Genomic DNA, 22,319 nt, shown 5'->3' with positions numbered 1-22,319 from the left:
GGGCCCCACCTGTCATAACGGTTAATTTAGTGGTCAAAATAAACGAAGTTGACTTTCTGACCACGCAAGACCTGAAGGGTGGGTCCATAAATTATACTCCCTCCGTCCGGAAATACTTGTTGAAGAAATAAATATATTTAGATGTATTTTAGTTCTAGATACGTCCATTTTACCCATATTTGCGACGAGTAATTCCGGACAGAGGGAGTACATATGTCCCTTTTCTAAACGAGAGATAAGTTTTTATTTGCGCCGTTGATCTATCTCAAAAATTGCAAACTTCTAAAACGGAAGAACATCAGAAAGGAAATAAAGAAAAATTATATTGTAAATCTAAATTTTGACCGTGGTCAAACTATCTAGGATCTTTGAACTACACCAGATAACTTGTGATTTCCACTTATAAATCTTAGTCAGACACTAAAAACCATAGTTTTAAATAACCGGCTATAGCCAGCTCCGCTATAGCCTTTTAAGTAGGGTATCGCTGAATGGTTTCATGTATAGAATAGCCGCAGTAGCTTCGCTATATATGAAGGTCCGCTATTTAGTATATCCGCTATTTAAAATACTGGTAAAAACAGAGAAGTACCAAAGCTAGCCGGCAACTTTACCTCCCTATATATAGTCATCTTGACTTTATTTCAGCACAATTCTTGATCCAGAGACATCAATACAGTCGAATTGGTTGACATATGAATATCAACATCTCGTTAATTATTCTGTCAAACCCATAAGATATATAATTACATCTATTTCTTGCATGGAGGTAGGGGAGCACCGCAGAGGCACTTGTTGTGCTGGAAGCTGTAGAGATCGAACCTCGCCATGTTCCCGCCGGTCGGCACGCGGCCGCAGAGCCTATTGTAGCTGATGTTGAAGAAATTCAGGTTGGCGGCGCTCGCGACCTGCGCCGGGATGATGCCATGGATGGCAGTGTGGCTCAGGTCGACGGTGTAGATCTGCTCCGGGAGCACCACGGCTGATAGGTCGAAATTGAAGTCGTTGCGGGACAGGTCCATGTACTGCAACTCCTTCCCGCGGCCGAAGAGGCCCGACGCGTCGCCGGTCAGGGCGTTGCGCGACAGGTCGAAGTGCGTGAAGTTCACGGCGGCGAAGCCGGCCGGGAGGGGGCCCGTGAGGTTGTTGTGCGACAGCCAGAGGTAGACCTGGTCCGCAGACTTGCTGAGGAACATCGGGATGGCGCCCGTGAGGCGGTTGCGGCTGAGGTTGATGCCGGACTGGTTGGGGATGGCCCCCAGCGACGCCGGGATGGCCCCGGTGAGCGAGTTGAAGGAGGGCTCGAGGAAGGTGAGCTTCTTGAGCGCGCCCAGGAAGGATGGAACGGGCCCCGACACGGCCGTCCAGGAGATGCGGAGGCTCGAGAGGTTGGAGAGCTTGCCGATCGCCGGCGGTATAGGGCCCGACAGCAATGGGAGGTGGCGCAGGGTGAGGTCCTGCAAGTGGGGGAGGCCAGCGAGGGCGCTGGGGATGGTGCCCGTGATGTTGGCGTCCTGGAAGACGGCGAGGCTGACTACTCGGCCGGTGAAGTGGTCGCAGGAGACGCCGTTCCAGTCACAGCAGGGGCGATCAGGTATCCACCCCGACAAGAGGTAGGGCTCCCCGAGGGCGGCCTTGACGGCGAGCAGCGCTGCCTTGTCGCCCGGGTGGCAGTCCTTGTAGGTCGGGTCCGGAGAGGGCTCGGCGTTGGCCGGGCCGACGAGGACTAGGAGAGAGCAGAAGAGGAGGACGAGCAGGGCGTGTGAGTGCATCCTCATCTTGTCGGCTGTGTGTGGCTTTGATGTGATTTGAGTCCACTTCCGTGTGCTGCGCCCAGAGTCTCTGTGTGCTGCGCCTAGAGCCTCTGTGTGCACCATGGTGCATATATGTACATGTTGAACATGTGTACACGTAGGTCCGGGCTTTGTATGCCGCATCCGTAGTATCTCTCTCTTTCTCTGTATTTACTTGTATCTTGGGAGATAAGACACCGGTCGCACCCCTTGTACCTATATATGTGCCTAGTGCACGATCAATCATTATCGATGCATCAAACCATGCTCTACATGGTATCTATCGCAAATCGATCATCTCCCGCTTTCGCCTAATCCTAGCCGCCGCCGCCTCGGGCCGCCACCGCCACCGCCTCCGCACGTTGCGCCTACTCTCTCGCGTCGCGCTCTCGCTTCAATCCCAATCGCCGCTAGCCGCCAGAAACCCAACACCCGCCGCCCGCTCCTGCGTCCCGCACGCTGCCTGCTACTGCATCCCGCAAGCCGCTCGCCCAACCTCGATCCCAATCGTCGCTCATCCCGCCCGCTGCCCGCTCCTGCATCCCGCAAGCCGCTGTGTCCCGCAAGCCGCATGTCACCCGCGCCGCATCACCTTGCCACGTCGCTTGCTACCCCGCTGCCCGCTGCACATCGCCTCGCTGCATCCCGCAGCTCGCATTCCCGCATCGCAGATCGCTTGCATCGTCGTGCCACACCACCGTCAAATCGTCATGTCTTCCTCTGCTTCCTCTTATTCCAACCCCTTTGTCGGGCCGGACCCTGCTGACATCCGCGACATCAACATCCATGACCGCGTCTCCGTCGTTCTCAATGCCACCGACGCCACGTACTTCGCATGGAATACGTACTTCTTGCTGCTCTTCTGCGAGAACAACCTCGTGGATCACGTTGACGGATCCATCGACTCCCACGCCATGGTGGGCAACTCTGAGTGGACCGCGATTGACGCCACGCTCATCCGGTGATTCTTCACCACCATCTCGAAGGACCTATTTCACACTGTCGTGAGCGATGGTGATGACGCCCGCGTCGTGTGGGTCAAGCTCAACGGCCTCTTCACCGACAACAAGCTTTAGCGCCGCGTTTTTTTGCAGCAGGAATTTTTTGACTGTCATCAGGATGATCAGTCTATCGATGACTACTGCCGCCGCCTGAAGACGTTGGCGGATGAGCTCCGTGACATTGGCGCCAAGGTTGATGATGACCTCCTCCTCAGCAAGCTCACCGCCGGCCTCAACGAAGACTTCGCTAACGCCGCCTCCAACCTCTCCCTCATACCGGAGCCCTCCTTCCCCAAGTTCGTGGCATACTTGCGGTTGGAGGAGCGCCGGATGAAGGGGGTCAAGAAGCACGTGCAGCACCACACCCTCGCCGCCGGCACCTCGCATGGTGCCGCTCCACCGGCCGCCCCACCCGCGCTTGCGTCTCGTCACCAGCCGGCGCCCCCCGCGCCCCCGGGGTTTTACCCCCTCCCACTTGCGCCCCCGCCCCACCCGCTACCCCCCAGCAGCCGCAGCAGCCGCCGCGGGGGCGGTCGAAATAGGCGTAGGAGGGCCCTCGTCAGCAGCAGCAGCAGGCCACCCCGCCCTGGACTTACGGCACCAACCCGTGGACGGGCGTCGTCCATGCGTACTCGATGTCGGTTCCTCGGGCTCCAGCTCCGGGCATCCTTGGGCCTCGGTCGGTGAGCCACCAGGCGCTCTTCACTGCGCAGAATGCCGCCCCCTACAGCGGCTATGGCACCGCGCCCGCGCCCGCCTACGGCGCCGCGTCTGCCTATGGCGCCTACGGCGCTGCTCCCGCTCCGGCCAACGGCGGGTTTTACCCTCCGCAGGTGCCGCTGCCGTGGGACCCGGCTCTTCTCGCTGCCCTGCACTCCGCCCCGTCATCGAGTTCCTATGGTAGTGGTGGTGACTGGTACATGGACTCGGGCGCCACTGCTCACATGACTGCTCATCCCGGTAACCTCACGTCTGCAACTCCTGTTCATACTCCCACTCGCATCACCGTTGGTAACGGTTCCTCTCTACCCATTACACATATCGGTCATATGTCATTTCCTTCTACTTCTACTCCCGTTAATATGTCTAATGTTCTTGTGTCTCCCAACTTAGTCACTAATCTAGTTTCTGTTCGTCATCTTGCTCGTGAGAATCCTATCACTGTTGAATTTGACGATATCAGTTTTTCTATGAAGGACGCCTATACACGGATGGTACTCCACCGTTGTGACAACCCGGACGAGCTTTACCCGGTGCATCCCTCCGACGCCACCACCACCCGTCGTCCCGCCGCCTTCGCCGCTAGTGTCGATCTTTGGCACGCCCGCCTCGGTCATCCCAACTCCACCATTATGCCTCAGATTCTTCAGAGTTTTTCCTTCACTTGTAATAAGGTTGATGACCACACCTGTGAGGCTTGCCGTCTTGGCAAGCATGTTCGTCTTCCCTTTAGCGAGTCTACAAACATTTCCACCTTTCCGTTTCAGTTATTGCATAGTGATATTTGGACGTCCCCGGTTGCGAGCAACACGGGCTATTTATACTATCTCGTGATATTGGATGATTTTACTCATTATGTGTGGACTTTCCCTCTCCGTCGCAAGTCCGACGCTCTTGCCACACTTACAGCCTTTTATTCATATGTCACCACACAGTTCGGTCGTCCTATTCTCGCCTTGCAAACTGACAACGGCAAGGAATTTGACAACGTCGCCGTCTGCAATCTTCTTGCGTCCCACAACACCGTTTTTTGCCTCACTTGCCCCTACACGTCACAGCAGAATGGTCGCGCCGAGCGCGTCATTCGCACTCTTAATGACTGTGTCCACACGTTCCTCTTCCACTCCTACGTGCCTCCTCGGTTCTGGCTGGACGCGCTCGCGACCGCTAGCCTCCTTATTAACATTCGACCGTGTCGTTCGCAGTAGAACTACACTCCTCACCAGCTCCTCTTCGGTGCGGTTCCATTTTATGATGGTCTTCGCATTTTCGGGTGTCTCTGTTATCCTAGCACCGCGTCCACTGCTCCTCATAAACTCGCTCCCCGGTCGCTTCCATGCATGTTCCTTGGTTATCCTCCCAACACCAAAGGTTACCGGTGCTATGATCCAGTGTCCCACCGCGTTTTCACTTCGCGGCAGGTGTACTTTGATGAGCTGGTGTTCCCGTTTCAGCAGGTACTGTCACCCTCGGCATCTCCCACGGCGCGGTTCGCCCCTGCCTCCTCCTCTGGTGAACCGCCCAGCCGCGCACTGGGCTCGGCCCTGCCCGCGCTCCCCGCGCCGGCAGCCCTCGTCATCGCGGCCCCCTCGGCGGCCCCTGCGCTGCGGCCCGCTTGGAGGCCCCCCGTCGCCGCGGCCTCCTCGGTCGCCCCCCTCGGCGGCCCCCGTCACGGCCCCCTCGGCCGCCCCCTTGGCGGCCCCCTCGGCGGCCCCCGTCGCGGCCCCCTCAACCGCACCCGTTGTAGCGGCCGCACCCTCACCGGTGTGGCCACTCGGGCTCGGACTAGGACACTTCGTCCTAGCATGCGCTACACGTCTGACGAGTACGCGTGTGCTGCATCTACCTCGGCACTGTCTCCACTCCCTACCTTCGCTCGAGCAGCCCTTCGGGATCCGAACTGGCTAGCTGCGATGCGTGAGTAGTTTAACGCCCTACAGCGCAACCGTACGTGGCAGCTTGTCCCGCGGCCTCCCCGTGCCAATGTCATCACTGGCAAGTGGGTCTTCCGCCACAAGACTCGCCCCGACGGCTCTCTCGAGCGCTACAAGGCGCGTTGGGTGGTGCGCGGTTTTCGCCAGTGTGTCGGCGTGGACTTCACCGACACCTTCGCCCCGGTTGTCAAACCGGGCAAGATTCGCGTTGTCCTCCAGCTTGCTCTTTCTCGCGCCTGGCCCGTCCACCAGCTCGATGTGTCTAACGCTTTCTTGCATGGCCATCTCGACGAGCATGTGTTCTGTCAGCAGCCTACTGGTTTCATCGACACCGACTATCCAGTTCTCTCTACGGGTTGAAGCAGGCGCCTCGGGCCTGGTACGAGCGGATCGCGGCCTTCCTTCAGCAGCAGGAGTTTCGGTCCACACGGTCCGATGCCTCCCTGTTTGTTTATCACCAGGGTCCTGCTACCGCGTACCTCCTCCTGTATGTCCATGACATCATCCTGACTGCCTCCTCGCCAGCGCTCCTTCAGCAGATCACGGCTCGCCTCGGCACCGAGTTCGCCATCAAGGACTTGGGGGCTCTCCACTACTTCCTCGGCATTGAGGTTGTGCACCGGGCCACTGGCTTCTTCCTGCACCAGCAGAAGTACGCCTACGAGCTTCTGGAGCGAGCAGGCATGCTTAACTGCAAGCTTGCTCCTACGCCTGTCGACACGAAGGCTATGGTGTCCGCCGTCGAGGGCTCTCCGACGTCCGACGCTCCCTTCTACCGCTCCATCGTCGGTGCACTTCAGTACCTCACACTGACGCGTCCGGACATTCAGTACGTTGTCCAGGAGGTGTGCCTTCATATGCATGCTCCTCGTGATACTCATTGGGCTCTGGTGAAACGTATCCTTCGGTACATATGTGGCACCACAGCTATGGGTCTCACCCTGACGGCATCACTTGACACCAGCCTTGTCGCCTACTCCGACGCCGACTGGGCTGGGTGTCCCGACACTCGACGCTCCACTTCCGGCTACTGCGTCTACCTCGGGCCCTCTTTAATTTCGTGGTCGTCTAAACGACAACCCACGGTCTCACGATCGAGCGCCGAGGCTGAGTACAGGGCCGTGGCCAATGCCGTTGCAAAGTGCTCTTGGCTACGATAGCTACTTCAGGAGTTGCTATGTGAGGTCACCAAGGCGACGCTTGTTTACTGTGACAACGTCTCCACAATATATCTCGCTGCCAACCATGTCCATCACCGACGGACGAAGCATATTGAACTTGACATTCACTTCGTCAGGGAGCACGTCGCCCTTGGTCGTGTTCGAGTTCTCCATGTGCCCACCGATCAGCAGTTCGCCGATGTCATGACGAAGGGACTACCCACCTCGACGTTTGAGGGCTTTCGGTCCAGTCTCTGCGTCACCGGCGACGCTTCGACTGCGCGGGGGGGGGGGGGGGGGGGGGGGTTGAACATGTGTACATGTACGTAGGTCCGGGTTTTGTATGCCGCACCCGTAGTGTCTCCCTCCCTCTGTATTTACTTGTATCTTGGGAGACAAGACACCGATCGCACCCCTTGTACCTATATATATGTGCCTAGTGCACGATCAATCATTATCGATGCACCAAACCATACTCTACAGTACAGATTCATCGAAGCATCTACAGTATATTGGAGTGGTATCTTACTAGTCAGAGAAGAAGACCAACCAGCCAAGAAAATCAGCTGAGGATAAGATGCATCTACAGCGATGTGTTTGGCGAATTGGCACCTGCCGACTGGACGACTAGTCCAACATGATGCATTTTGCCGCCTCGCTGACCAGTCCAAATGGATTTTTTTAGGGGTAAAGCATTTATTGACCTAAGGAAAATAAAAGGTTCACAAATCAATAGTCTCATCTGCACTAGCTGCAGGAATTACACAAAACCCGAAATCTCATCTGCAACAATCTGCATAATACAATTAGGTGAACTTGTTGTATAGCATATTGCAGCGCATGACGACTAGCCATTACCTCCAGTGACCCGGGATCGGATATGCTCGGGAGAAACACACATGCCCCTCCTCGGTACGCACCTTCATGGTCTCTTAAAACCACTCCTCCGCCTCCCTTTGCTTGCAGCTTCGTTGTGGCACCATCCGCATTAGCCTTAATCCACCCATCATCCAGTGGTTTCCACACTTCTACCTGCTTTTCCACCTGTTGTCTAGGCTTTTTTTATGCACCGCCCTCCATTCGTTTATATGTGAAACCACTCTCTCGGCAATAGTTCGCGCAGTGGCAATTCGCTTTCCATCCTTTGTCTCATACCGTGCCAGCCATAGTCCATAGAGCGCCTGCATCATCGTCTCTCGTTCGGCATCATCAGCTTCGCCCATCCAGTCTCGCATCCAGGAAGAAATGCTTTTGAACGTTCCATCCATCTCCGGTGGGAGTACCGCAGGGGCATTGAGGTCCTCACGCATTACCCTCCAAAATAGTTGTGAGTACGGGCAACTCCAAAACCGGTGGTATATGGACTCCTCCCTGCCACAAGCGGTGCAAAACACACCCCCTTTAATCTTGCGTGCAACTCTGCTCCAACGGCCAAACCATTACGCATCAGCTGCCAAGTATGTATCTTTGATTTGTTAGGCACATTAGTGCTCCATGGCGCCAGCCATGTTTTGTGCGATCTGAGCGAGGACAATGGGCCCGGCCGTCCGGTTCTCGTCCCAAATGGATTCAACGGGGAATAATTCATCACATTGGCAGCATCCAAACCCACATGCCCTTTCGTAGCGTCAGGAAACAAGCTAGACAACAATTCTGCGTGTTTCTTTGTGTCCATGCATGCATGTGTGACAGGGAAAGTCTCCAACAGGACGCTTTCCAAAATTGTGCATTTTGCTATGGTATTAAGGAACCATGTTCGGTTCAATGGAACCTGTGCAATTGTTCTTTTGAATTTATTTCCGCTTTTTTATTTGCAATCAAAATTTAGAGTTCAGATAACATGTCTATAGTAGGTGTATGCAACCAGAATTGTGTCATAAACATCCAGAGAAGTCCGGGTATTCTGCTAATTGTGCCAAAAACTTCAACTGATCATTCCAACTAACCAATTATACCCGGACTTCTCTTAAATCCATTGTAAAATGATGGATTGTAGGGTGGTATGAGTTTTATGATGTGTATTAGCGAATATACTTGTGGTTTGTAGCAAGAACTAGGGTTAGAATTAGGATATATGTTAAGTAATGACATGATCTATTTATCACATGGTTGACCTGTGAACTGGAGGACGAAGGGTAGTAGGCCCTCTCTATCGAAGTACTCCGCGAACCGCTCGTCCTACATTGTCTCGGTGGCTGTTTGGTGCCCCCTGATGCACAAAGTTGGTACAACCTATGAAAATTATCGAAGGGGTGCTCACTAGCTTGGTAATTGCAGAAAATAAGTAAACGTGAACAAGATTTGCTTCTTGCACACCCATTCTCAATATACCACGCACGATGAGTGAGGTTAGAAATATTTTCAAGTCCATAATTCGAAGGCTCATTGGCCAGCTCATTGCCCATCGCACATAACAAAATCGACACTAGTAAGAAAATACATACATAAACCACAACATCCGTGTGATATGTGGCCTAATAAGGCATTCATCGATGTGTGCTGAAGCCTTTGAGACAAACATATGCATGGCAAAAACTTTGGCGTCAACTTTGTCATGAACAGCACAAACATGACAAAAAACATCACACATCCATCCATACATATGCATTTCCATCTATCAAATCTGAGTTAATTGCAAGAACCCACCACATTGAAGACCAGGTTATTATAAACACGAGTTTACATTTTTTAACAAAAAACACAATGTCTATATTTTTTCTAATAAACCACTGATCGACGGATTAAAGCGCTCTGCGCACGAATATGACAGATGGGCCCCGCTTCTCAGGAGCTGGCTGGGCAAAAAAAACGCCATGTGGGCACTTTGACTAGTTTTCTCTCGCAAAACCCCGACCCAGCCCACTCACTCTTCTCCCTCTTGCTCGATCCCCAATCAAGCCGCCGCCCTCGACTGCCTCATTGTCGGTGGCCTCTCCCCGGCGAGGCGCCATGGCGACTCCGCCTCCCTGGTGCCGAGGCACGTTGCCCCCTCCCTGACAAGTATTAAGCCAATGATACCCTCACCTCTTCTCCATTTGCAGCATGACGACGACCGAAGGAGTGCGTCCGCACCTTCATCTTGGCCTTCTCCGGCGCTTGGATCGTGTCCCAGGTTGCTCCTCCTCCACTGACAGCCACTCTTTGGCCCATATTTTCCTCTCTTCAGCCTAGTGTACACCGAAGAGCCCTCTTCGTCCTAAGCTAGACCGAGGAGTTCCTCTTTTCCCAAATGGGGGCCACCGGGGTCATAGTTCTGATTTTTTTTTTGAATTTGAGCAGACATTTTTTGAATTTTTTGAAAAAAATATTTTAAAGAAATTCCACAAGCCGAACACCAACGGTAGTTGGCATGTCCATTTCAGTGATGGCATTAGACCAATAGAGTACATGCACGGCCCACAAGCTTCAAAATACAGTACCGTGTGTGCTAATTAAATGGTACATATATCAGAGGTTAATTTGGCAAAGTGGATGTGATAGTTACATTCCACCGACGGTTGTTGCATATCACCGACGCCAGTTAAAGCTAAACATATTATCAGCCCTGCGTCACGCCTTCTCTTTATGCTGAGTAATGATCGATGTGGATCATATGCACACACATCAAAAGACTGATGATCGAGCGTAGAGGACAACAATGATGATGCATGTAATGTGCAGTTGCACAAGTTTTTCCTTTTACCTTCTAATATTCAGACAAATTTGGAGACTTGCTTGTTAAGGTTTCTCACTTCCGGATAAAGACAAGGAAGGAGAAGCCAAGTTATCTCACTCCATCACAATCAGCGGGAAGGGGATGCTACCTGCACGTACAATTAATCCCTTCACCAAATTAAGGAATGCGCACCAAATTTCTTGACAACTGCCAGCTAAAGTACTTGTGCAAGTACAAAAAGCATGATCATGAGTAGCATTGACCTTAATGTTTGGAGGCTCCGGGTTTTCTGGTCTCTAGCTGTAGAACGTAGACACCCGGAGAAAAACATTTGTCGATATTTTTTTAAAAAATGGAGAAAATTAGCAATTTTCAGAAGGAGCCGAGAAGACATAATCTTGGTCGAAAATAGTATATTACTTTTTAATAATTACCATCGGCGATGGTTCCAAAAATATTAAAACCAAATTAGGAGTAGTACCGCAAATTAAGTTGTACCGTACTGGTTTAGGGTGATCTCACCATTCTTATAGTCATATATGTACTCATATGTTCGATTTCAAGACCAATTTTTTTAGCATTTCTTTAAAAATTGTGAATATTGGTTAGGAGCAAACAAAATACAGAAAGGAAATCTTCAAGCCTAGCTTATCTCTTAATTTGGGCTTTTACGGATTCAAAATTTTGTAAACAGAATGGTTGTGCAGATATATATATATATCCGTCGATGAAGAGGTGTGAAACATTCTAGCCATTTCAAAAGAAATAGGGCCCAAAAAGAAAGGCGAGAACGTCTCCCTTGCAAAAGAGAAAAGAAGACCGAGTTGCTAGTTTTTTATAGGGGTGCTAGAGTTAATTAACTTGCTACATACAAGGAACATGAAGGAACTGTTAACAGTACTGAAGCTTGATGGGAAAAGCGAGATGAGCAGACTATGTTCACATCAGGGAAATAAAGAGTGATGAGCATAATAATGTGTGCAATATACTCGCTGGGTTCTATAATTCTTGCCGCGGTTTTAGTTCAAATTTGAACTACAAGCACAACAAAAAGTATGAAATGGAGTGAGTACATAAGAAGACAAAGTAATTATGTAGTTATGAAAAACACATAACGTTGCTACTCGTACAATTTCACAACCCTCACAAGTCACCAGTAGCACACCAGCACATATATATTGTATGAGCATACATAAACCGAAGTGGTAATGTGGAATAATACGAAGGTAGAACACCCAACGCCACGCAGATGCGGTCATGCGGAGGTGCAGAGCACACACCAACCAGAGTAATTAAACCATCCGCCCTGGGCGGTATGTATGCATGTCTAGAATCGATTCATGAGGCCCTTGAACCACTTCTTCACCCCGCCTGCTTCCTCCGTCCCAAGGTGGCGGTCGCCGTGGTTGAAGCTCCTCGTGCTCGTGGTCGCCGGGCCCAGCCTCCTAGCCAGTTCTCCCAGTTCGTCAGCCTCGTGGTCACCGTCGTAGGCGTGGAGGTGGAGGCGTCCGAGCAGCTTCGTGTCCATTTCTTCATCCTTGTCCTGCCTATGGTCGTCGTCGTCCTCCTCCTCCTGGTCGTGGTGGTGGCGGTGGTGGAGGCCGACGCCGTGGACGAACATGCTCGCCATCATCTCCACTTTCCACGCCTTCACTGCCTCGTTCCCCTCACCCTCCTCGGCATGGAACGGCTTCTGCTCGCCGTGGGTGTGGGTGTCGGGTTCAGGCTCCGCGACCACCTCCAGCACCGCCTCCCAGTGTGCTTGCTCTTCTCCGCGATCTGGCTCCGTGGGGAAGAAGGCCGCAGGTTGGACGCGGGCCTCACCCAGGCCGGAGAACGCGCCGCGGCGGTGGAAGAAGCCGTGATGGCGCGGGCGCGCCAACCAGAGGTGACCGCGGTGGGATGGGAGCTCGTCCTCGTCCCATGCGACGACCGGGGCCGGGAAGCTCGGAAGGGTCGTCACCTCAGCAGCAGCATCCGCTTGATCAGCTCGAGTGAGGAGGACGGGGACGGGTGGGCCCTGGTCGTCGGAGATGGCCTCAAGGTCGCGGCAGCTTGCGACGGACAGGAGGGAGAGGAGGAGCATGGCGAGGGTGGCGAGGCGGGCCATGGTGGCTGGAGCAGAACGTCTCCTGTGGACTGAGATGAGAGCGGACAGCGGACTGGACGGGATATTTGTAGTGCAGAAATGAATGGATTTTTTTTTTAATTTTTTGGTCAAATGGTTTGTTGGCTTGAAATTAAAATTTCTGTTTCTATATATGTGCATCCAGTTCGCCGCATATTAGGAGAAGAAATCAAGGCTGATCTAACTAGTTTAGCTCTCAGCGCAGGAGGCGTTAATTAACTTACTTATTCCATCATATCGGTGACGCACTGACGCTTTCAGGCACATGAGTGACTAGACTACATTAACATTTGTTCGTTCGAAACGATGGAACTGCAAGCTATCTTTTTCTTAGCTGCACTTCATATATAAAGAGATAACTTTTAGCAAATTAAACTGAAATTGTCTGGTGTACAGCATCACCCTTTCATTTGACGAGTCCATTGCCTACCGTCGAGAGGCGAACTAGTGTGTGTCGACGGGGTCCAATTGCATACGCGATGGCGTCAATTGTGTCATGGATTTGAATAATAAAATGATGCAAAGATCAGATGCGGGAGAGATATTCAACCTCTTAGCAGACTGAAATCCCTTACTTTTCCATTCTTTCTAGAATTAGATTTTGTTTAATATCATTTGGAAGGCATGTGTTGTGTTTTGTGTGTGTGAAAGAGCCCAAAGCCCATATATCAAGCATCACATGTCCTTACAAACAGACCCATATGAAAACATAAAATTACATTCATATCTTGTGGGGGTGCCAAAGTCGTCTTCTCCTGCATCCACCGGAGGTGCGCCATCACTAGTAGAAAAATGCCCATTTGTCCCGATTCATAAGGCGCATCTGTCCCGGTTCGGCAACCGGGACTAAAGGGTCGGTACTAAAGCCCAACACCTTTAGTCCCGGTTCTTACACCAACCGGGACAGATGGGCCTCCACGTGGCCGCTGCGGCTTGCCCAGGCAGGGGGCCCTTTTATCCCGGTTGATAGCACCAACTGGGACCAATAAGTTTCCACGAGTCAGCATTTCAGGGGTTAGGATTTTTGTTTTTTTCTGAAGGGGGGTGGTGGTTTTGGGGGGTTTTGTAGGGTTAATTTAGAGGTTTCATATATTGTGTTAGTTAGCTAATAGAGAGAAGTGTCATCTCTTATCTCTGTGCTTGGTCGATGCTACGTACTATATACGTATAGAGAGGACTCGACACGCTAGCTAGTAAGCAAATGAATGGATTTTTTTTTATTTTTTGGTCAAATTGTTTGTTGGCTTGAAATTAAAATTTCTGTTTCTATATATATGCATCCTCTTCGCCGCATATTAGGAGAAGAAATCAAGGCTGACCTAACTAGTTTAGCTCTCAGCGCAGGAGGCGTTAATTAACTTACTTATTCCATCATATCGGTGACGCACTGACGCTTCATCAGGCACATGAGTGACTAGACTACATTAACATTTGTTCGTTCGAAACGATGGAACTGCAAGCTATCTTTTTCTTAGCTGCACTTCATATATAAAGAGATAACTTTTAGCAAATTCAACTGAAATTGTCTGGTGTACTGCATCACCCTTTGATTCGACGAGTCTATTGTCTACCGTCGAGAGGCGAACCAGTGTGTGTCGGCGGGGTCCAATTGCGTACGCGATGACGTCAATTGTGTCATGGTTTTGAATAACAAAATGATGCAAAGATCAGACGCGGGAGAGATATTCAACGTCTTAGCAGACTGAAATCCCTTACTTTTCCATTCTTTCTAGAACTGGATTTTGTTTAATATCATTTGGAAGGTATCTGTTGTGTTTTGTGTGTGTGAAAGAGCCCAAGGCCCATATATCAAGCATCACATGTCCTTACAAACACACCCATATGGAAACATAAAATTACATTCATATCTTACGGGGGTGCCAAAGTCTTCTTCTCCTGCATCCACCGGCGGTGCGCGCCATGAGCATAGCTCGATGCCGCCTCTAGGCGTCTGGCTCACCAGTGCAACTGTTTTACAACCCAGGAGCTTCTAGAAGCAACGGCTAGGAAGTTGTCGATTCAGACCAGGAGACGTCGGTGGTTGTGATCTAGAAGCAAATCGCCGTACCGGAGAACAACACAAGGATAAGGACTTGTAGAAAGAACAAAAACAATAAAAGTTGGCCGAATCCAGAAGGATCCATCAGAAATCTAAACTGCCTAGATCCCAAAACAATCGCCATATACATGCCCCCACACGCCCTCCGCCGATGATAAGCACACCAACAGAATGAGGAAAGAGCGGAAAGAACATTCTTCCAAAACTGGAATAGCACCGCCTCCCCCCCCCCCCCCACCCCAACCCAACCCAAGCCCGAAGGCCGCCTAAAGAAGGCGCGCTTGGTGCACCGTTTAGTCCTCTTTTTTTTTCTCTTTTTGATGAATGTGCATTAGGCATCCCGAAATCCTATTCCACGCTTGGTGCACCGTTTAGCCCCCTTTTTTTAACGTCAGCCCCATTTCTCTCTCTGAGGAGACACTCTTTAGTGATATGTTCTAGATTGAGGAGACACTATTTAGTCATTTGTTTCTAGAAGAGACACCGTTTAGTCAAGCAGTCACGCATAACCAAAAATTCCGGGCCGGCCCATGTGCCGAATGTCTGCCCTTTTGTATGTATTTTTGTTTCTTTCCATTTTATTTTAGATTTTTGTACTTTTATCTTTTTCATTTTTCTGATTAGTTTTCCCTTTTATCCTTCCATAAATGAACTTTTTTATAAGTATTTCATGAACATTTTTAATATTTAATAAACATTTATAAGTAAGTGACATTTTTTATTACAGTATGTTAGATATAGACAAATTAAAAAAATGTTCAACTAATACACTAAAACATTCTAACAAATTTATTTTATTGTATATAAATATATATATAACTGTATGATTTCAAAAAATGCATCCAAGAATTTTTTTCCATTACTTGAAAAATGTGTAGAACACATTTTTAATTACATGAATTTTTAATGGATGAACAATTTTATAATGACATGAAATTTTTATAAAAATGCATCAAGCAGTTTTTAAATACATGAATTTATTATAAAAAATTCATCTTATGGATCTTGCTATGATCTAATAAACTTGAAATAATCCATCATCGCATGCCAATAACTTGGGGTGGGCAGGTCGATGCGTGGAAGAATCACGATGCGATTCACACAATATGAAAGGCGTGCGAGCACGAAAGCCAGACGGTCTTCTCATCCCCAATAGCAATTTCCAACAAAAAGATGGCGCACAACTCCCCATGCCGCTTTAGGTTGCATGCCAAAATGCTGGCAAGCTCACTCGTTGCGGTAGCCTCTTTGCACACGAGGAAGAACGCCTTGGCATCCCTGTAGACCAAGCATACCAGGCGCGCCAAACGGGTCTGTGTCCCATACAACGGGAAAATTCGCGGTCAAACCCTTAGCATTTGCCAAAGTGAGGGATTGGGGAAGTTTAACAACACCCCAGTTCTCGGTGGCAAGGTTGGCTAACACCCCGTAGATCAGCTCACAACAACGTAGCCCAGACGGATGGCGAGGTCGGGCACTTCGACACAGTGGTTGAGTGGCACCCTATCATGGAACCTGGCTAAAAGGCACCACTCTAGCCTGTTGACCTCAGTCTCGATCATGTCTTGTGGACCAGGAGAACATCAACGTGGATATGAATGGAACATGAGCGGTCAGTTGGCTTCGAGTGGATAAGCTTTGCAATGAGACTCCCCCATAGGCGAAGAAACGTGTCTCGGTCACCTCCATCACGTGTGGCCATGGTGTCACTTGGTCATAGCACATTTAAAAGCTCCGCGTTTATATATGAACAAGCGGGATTTCGGCGGATGGATTTGTGTCGGGTTGTGGATGTTTACCATCTAAGGCATTATCGTGCGTGACATTCTTGTAAACAAGGGCACCAAGGTGTTTCCGACCCAAATATGTCGAACATTTTTAATATGCTCTCTGCATATGTAATATATGTCTAGTATTGTACAAATGAAGGAAAAGATCTATACCAGGTGTCTTCTCAAATCCTCACCTTATAACCATCTCTAGTGGATCATTTCCAGGCAAACTTCACAACTTTTTCTCCTCACAGTACCCCGTTGACGGTTGATGTGCTTAATATATCACAACGTAAACTATTTGGAGATGAAGCATGATATTATGCATCAATTATAGTATCTAAAATTTTGCCTTCTCCATTCATATATCTGTTTGCCCATGAGCTAATGAGACATATGTTGAGGTAATAAATATTTGGGATGCCTAAACCACTACAATAGATAGAATAAACTTCCAATGTAAGCATTTTCGATCCCTAACTTGCTGCTCTATTTTTAGCTACTTTTTCTTGCACTTCTAGTCCTCATTCAACTCTTAATTTTTTTCATGACAAGTAAAATTACATGCTTAATAAAAATATGTGCCAAAAAAATTTTTACCTGAAATTTTCAGTGACATTTTTAAAAAATTACATAAACATTTGGAAAAAATGTATTGAACATTTTTATCATTATTATATGGTTTTTAAACAGATTGAACACTTATTAAAAATGTGTTGGCCATATCCTAGTTTACTACATGAATACTTTTAATTAATGTACATTTTCTAGTTACATGAATATTTTTGAAGTTTTTGGTCGATCTGCAAAGGTTAGTGATCTTCCTGAAGTCTAGATAAATCAGAGATCCGACTTGTGGTGCGAGATAATCTACCAACTACGAAAAGTTTGGTCAGAGAAGAAATTGCTTGAACAATTGTGAGGCATTATCCATCGGAATCGGTAAGTAAACTTTATGAATCATTTAATCACCAACATATACTTTTGTATGTTGAACATAATGGTTATCAAAATGTGTCAAAGACACTTTTTCCGTATGAATGTTTCGTCAAGCTCTACAACTTTGACAAGGTGGAATTGCATCCTTTTGGTCTTTCTAACCGTGGGAATAGATAAACAATTAATTAAATTGTTTAATAGCTATTTTGAAACTAAATATGCTGGATTGTTTTCCTTTTGTTACGTGTATCCTGTAGCTTATAATTCTGAGATTGTTAAAACTTGTCACTTTCAAAATTGTTTCCTTTAACGAGACAATACACCAGTAGCAGTTCTATGGATTCACAAATCAAAAACATGCCTAAAACTTATTGAAAATTAAACATATTAGGTCACTTTGGTTTATGGCGTAAACAATTTATTGAATCTGAGTTTAGCAGTTCAATGCTGTTGTTTTTTCCCAACTTCCTTATTTTATTTCTTTTTACACTTGCTACGCAGATGCTGTCCTTCAGTGCTTGGCCTTTACCTGAGCACTTATGGCGTACCTTCTCAAGGGGATTCATTCAAAAAATGATGAATTAATGCTAAACTCTTTCTTATGTTATTCAGCGCATTCTGTTGAGTTACAGTATATTACTATTGTATTTTCTAGGTTCCCAAAAGGAATAGTGCTTCTTGTGCGAGTTTGAAAAACTCATTGTGGAGGGTAAGCAAGGACAGTCTCAATTATCACCTACTAGATTACTCTCACATTTGCGTGACATCTGAGGTAGCTTTGGCCCAGGCAAATAGGAAGACGCTCTTGAGTTTCTCAGGTGAGATTTTTCATTCCTCATTCTCTTTGGTTAAAATTCTATACCTCTCCCTGGCCAAAAATATTGTGTATGCACAATATGGTACACTTTGAAGCTAAAATGATAGATGGCACAATCCAAAAATTCCATGTATATAGTGATGGCTGTAGCAAATTATGATCAATTTATAGGCTTATTTTCTCTTTTGATAATGTTGATAACAGTACACCTACTATTTCTCTCAAAATTATGTATTTGACAAGAACATATCATATCAATAGCTAATTAACCAGTGTGTGTGTCATCTGTGGTTCAATACAAATTCCATTTGAGTTGCACTCGAATACTAACATATCATCTTAATTAGTTTAGTCTTTTTTTTCTTCTTTTTGATGAATGTGCATTTCCCGAAATCCTATTCCATGCTTGGTGCACCGTTTTGCCCCCCCCCCTTTTGAAAGCCAGCCCCTTTTCTCTCGTTGAGGAGACACTGTTTAGTGATTTGTTTCTAGATTGAGGAGACACTGTTCAGTCAATTGTTTCTAGAACAGACACCATTTAGTCAACTTGTCATGCATAACCCATCATTCTGGGCCGGCCGATGTGCCGGATGTTTGCTGTTTTATGTATGTCTTTTCATTCCTTTCCATTTTATTTTAGGTTACTGTACTTTTATCTTCTTCATTTTTCTGATCAGTTTTCCCTTTTATTCTTCTGTACGTGAACTTTTCTATAAGTATTTCATGAACATTTTGAGTATGTAATAAACATTTTATAAGTAAGTCATGTTTTTTATAGAAAAATAAAAAATGTTCATCTAATACAATTTTAATTACATGAGAATTACACTAAAACATTCTGAAAACTTTATTTTATTGTATAGAATAATTTATGTAACTATATGATTTTAAAAAATGCATCCACCATTTTTTTCCATTACTTGAAAAATGTGTAGTACACATTTTTAATTACATGAATTTTTAATGGATGAACAATTTTATAATTAAATGAATATTTTATAAAAATGAATCAAGCAGTTTATAAATTATATGAATTTATTATAAAAAATGCATCTTGTGGATCTTGCTATGATCTAATAAACTTGAAGTAATCCATCATCTCAGGCCAGTTACTTGGGCACGTCGATGCGTGGTGGAACCACGACGCGATTCACAATATATGAAAGGCGTGCCAGCATGACAACCAGACGGTCTCCTCATCCCCAATAGTCATTTCCAACAAAAATATGGCGCACAACTCCCCATGCAGCTTTAGGCTGCTTCCCAAAATGCTGGCAAGCTCACTCATTGCGGCAACCTCTTTGCACATGAGGAATAACGCCATGGTATCCATATAGACCAAGCATACCAGGCGCGCCAACGGGTCAATGACGAAGCCGAAGCAAGGGACTGGATCCCGATACTATGGGAAGAATCATGGTAAAACCCTTAGCATTTTCCGAAGTGAGGGAGTAGAGAACTTTAACAACCCCAGTTCCCGGTGGCGAGGTTGGCTAACATTCAGTAGATCAGCTCACAACAAACGTAGCCCCGACGGATGGCGAGGTCGGAGACTTCGACACAATGGTCGAGTGGCACCCTATCGTTGAACCTGGCTAACAGGCATCACCCTTGACCTGTTGACCTTAGTCTCGATCCTGTGTGTCCCATGGACCATGAGAACATCAATGTGGATATGAATGGAGCATGAGCGGTCAGTTGGCTTCCAGTGCATAAGCTTTGCAATGCGACTCCCCCATAGGCGAAGAAACGTGTCTCGGTCACCTCCATCGCGTGTGGCCATGGTGTCACTTGGTCGTAGCACATTTGAAAGCTCAGCGTTTATATACGAACATGCGGGATTTGGGCGGATGGATTGGTGACGGGTTGTGGATATTTACCATCTAAGGCATTATCATACGTGACATTCTTGTAAACAAGAGCACCAAATATGTCAAACATTTTTAATATACTCTCTACATATGCAATATATGTCTAGTATTATACAAATGAAGGAAAAGACCCATACTAGGTGTCTTCTCACATCCTCACCTTATAACCATCTCTAGTGGACCATTTGTAGGCAAACTTCACAGCTTTTTCTCTTCACAGTACCCCGTTGACGGTTGATGTGCCTACTATATCACAACGTAGAATGTTTGGAGATGAAGCATGATATCATGCATCAATTATAGTATCTCAAATTTTGCCTTCCCCATGCATATATACCTTCACCCACGAGCCAAGGAGACATATATTGAGGTAATAAATATTTGGGATGCCTAAACCACTACAATGGAGAGAATAAGTATCGAAAGTGAGCATTTTCTATCCCTAACTTGCTGCTCTATTTTTAGCTACTTTTCCTTGCACTTCTAATCCTCCTTGAACTTAAATTTTTCATAAGTAAAATTACATGCTTTTTAAAAATATGTGCCAGACATTTTTTCACCTGAAATTTTCAATGACATTTTTTCTAAAATTACATAAACATTTTGAAAAAATAATGAACACTTTTATTATTATATGGTTTTTAAACGGATTGAACACGTATTACTAAAGTGTTAGCCATCGCATTTTACTACATGAATATTTTTAATTCATGTACATTTTCTAATTACATGAACATTTTCTAAGCGCCTGATCGATCTGCAAAGGCTGATGATCTTCTTGAATTCTCGTTAAATTAGAGATCCAAGTTGTGGTGCGAGGTAATCTACCAAGGACAAAAAGTCTGATCAGACAAGAAATTGCTTGAACAGTTGTGAGGCATTATCCATCGAAATCGGTAAGTAAAACTTGATGACTCATTTAATCGCCAACATACACTTTTGTATGCTGAACCTAATGGTTATCGAAATGTGGTAACGACACTTTTGTATGCTCTACAACTTTGACAAGGTGGAATTGGGTCATTTTGGTGTTTCTAACCCTGGGAATAGGTAAACAATTAATTAAACTGTATAATAGCTATTTTGAAACTAAATATGCTGGACATTTTTTGCTTATGTTAGGTGTATCCTATAGGTTACAATTTTGAGATTGTTAAAACCTGTCATTTTCAAAATTGTTTCCTTTAATGAGATAATACTCCGGTGGCACTTCTGTGGATTCACAAATCAAACTCATGCCTAAAACTTATTGAAAATTAAACATATTAGGGCACTTTAGTTTATGGCGTAAACAATTTGTTGAAACTGAATTTAGCGGTTCAATGGTGTTGTTTTTGCCCAACCTTCTTATTTTATTTCTTTTTACAGTTGCTACGCAGATGTTGTCCTTCAGTGCTTGGCCTTTAGCCGACCACTTACAACGTACCTTCTCAAGGGGATTCATTCAAAAAGTGATAAATCAATGCTAAACTCTTTCTTATGTTATTCAGCGCATTCCCTTGAGTTACAATATATTACTATTGTATTTTCTAGGTTCCCAAAAGGAATGGTGCTTCTTGTGTGTGTTTGAAAAACTCATTGTGGAGGGTAAGCAAGGACAGTCTCAATTATGACCTACTGGAATACTCTCACATTTGCGTGACATCGGAAGTAGCTTTCGCCCGGGCAAATAGGAAGACGCTCATGAGCTTCTCACGTGAGATTTCTGATTCCTCATTCTCTTTGGTTAAAATTCTATACCTCTCCCTGGCCAAAACTATTGTGTATGCACAAAATGGTACACTCTGAAGCTGAAATGATAGATGGCAGAATCCAAAAATTCCATGTATATAGTGATGGCTTTATCAAATTATGATCAATTCACAGGCTTATGTTATCTTTTGATAATGTTGATAACAGTACACCTACTATTTCTCTCAAAATTTTGTATTCGACGAGAACATATCATATGAAAAGCTAATTAACCAGTGTGTGTGTGTCATGTGTGGTTGAATACTAATTCTATCTGAGTTGCAGTCAAATACTAACATATCATCTTAGTTAGGTCTTTTTTCCTCTTTATGATGAATGTGCATTAGGCATCCCGAAATCCTATTCCATGCTTGGTGCAGCGTTTAGCCCCCCCCCCCCCCCCCCCGCCGCCCCCACCCTCTTTCTTGAAAGTCGGCCTCTTTTGTCTCGTTGAGGAGACACCATTTAGTCAAGCTGTGAGGCATAACCCATCATTCTGGGCCGGCCCATGTGCCGGATGTCTGCCGTTTTTTGTATCTTTTTGTTTCTTTCCATTTTATTTTAGGTTTCTGTACATTTTCATTTTTCATTTTTCTGATCAGTTTTCACTTTTGTTATTCCATATAGAAACTTTCTTATAAGTAGTTCATGAACATTTTGAATATGTAATAAACATTTATAAGTAAGTGACATTTTTTATTACAATAACTTAGATATAGAAAAATAAAAAATGTACATC

At 46.6% G+C, this 22,319-nt stretch overlaps 1 protein-coding gene across 1 annotated transcript; it reads right to left on the bottom strand.

Moving 5' to 3' along the window:
* Positions 1-752: 752 nt before the first annotated feature.
* Positions 753-1,778, bottom strand: LOC123059196 (polygalacturonase inhibitor-like). The gene has a single exon (XM_044481820.1). The coding sequence runs from the start codon at positions 1,776-1,778 to the stop codon at positions 753-755; it is 1,026 nt and encodes a 341-aa protein (XP_044337755.1).
* Positions 1,779-22,319: the final 20,541 nt, after the last annotated feature.

The sequence above is a fragment of the Triticum aestivum genome, chromosome 3A (assembly GCF_018294505.1).
Source record: "Triticum aestivum cultivar Chinese Spring chromosome 3A, IWGSC CS RefSeq v2.1, whole genome shotgun sequence".
Classification (NCBI taxonomy): Eukaryota; Viridiplantae; Streptophyta; class Magnoliopsida; order Poales; family Poaceae; genus Triticum; species Triticum aestivum.
The sequence above is the reverse complement of the archived record's forward strand: the minus strand, read 5'-3'. Positions and strand labels throughout refer to the sequence as shown.

What these genes read in the sequence shown, in the direction of transcription:
- LOC123059196 (XM_044481820.1), bottom strand. Translation starts at nt 1,778, where the DNA reads ATGAGGATGCACTCACACGCCCTGCTCGTCCTCCTCTTCTGCTCTCTC.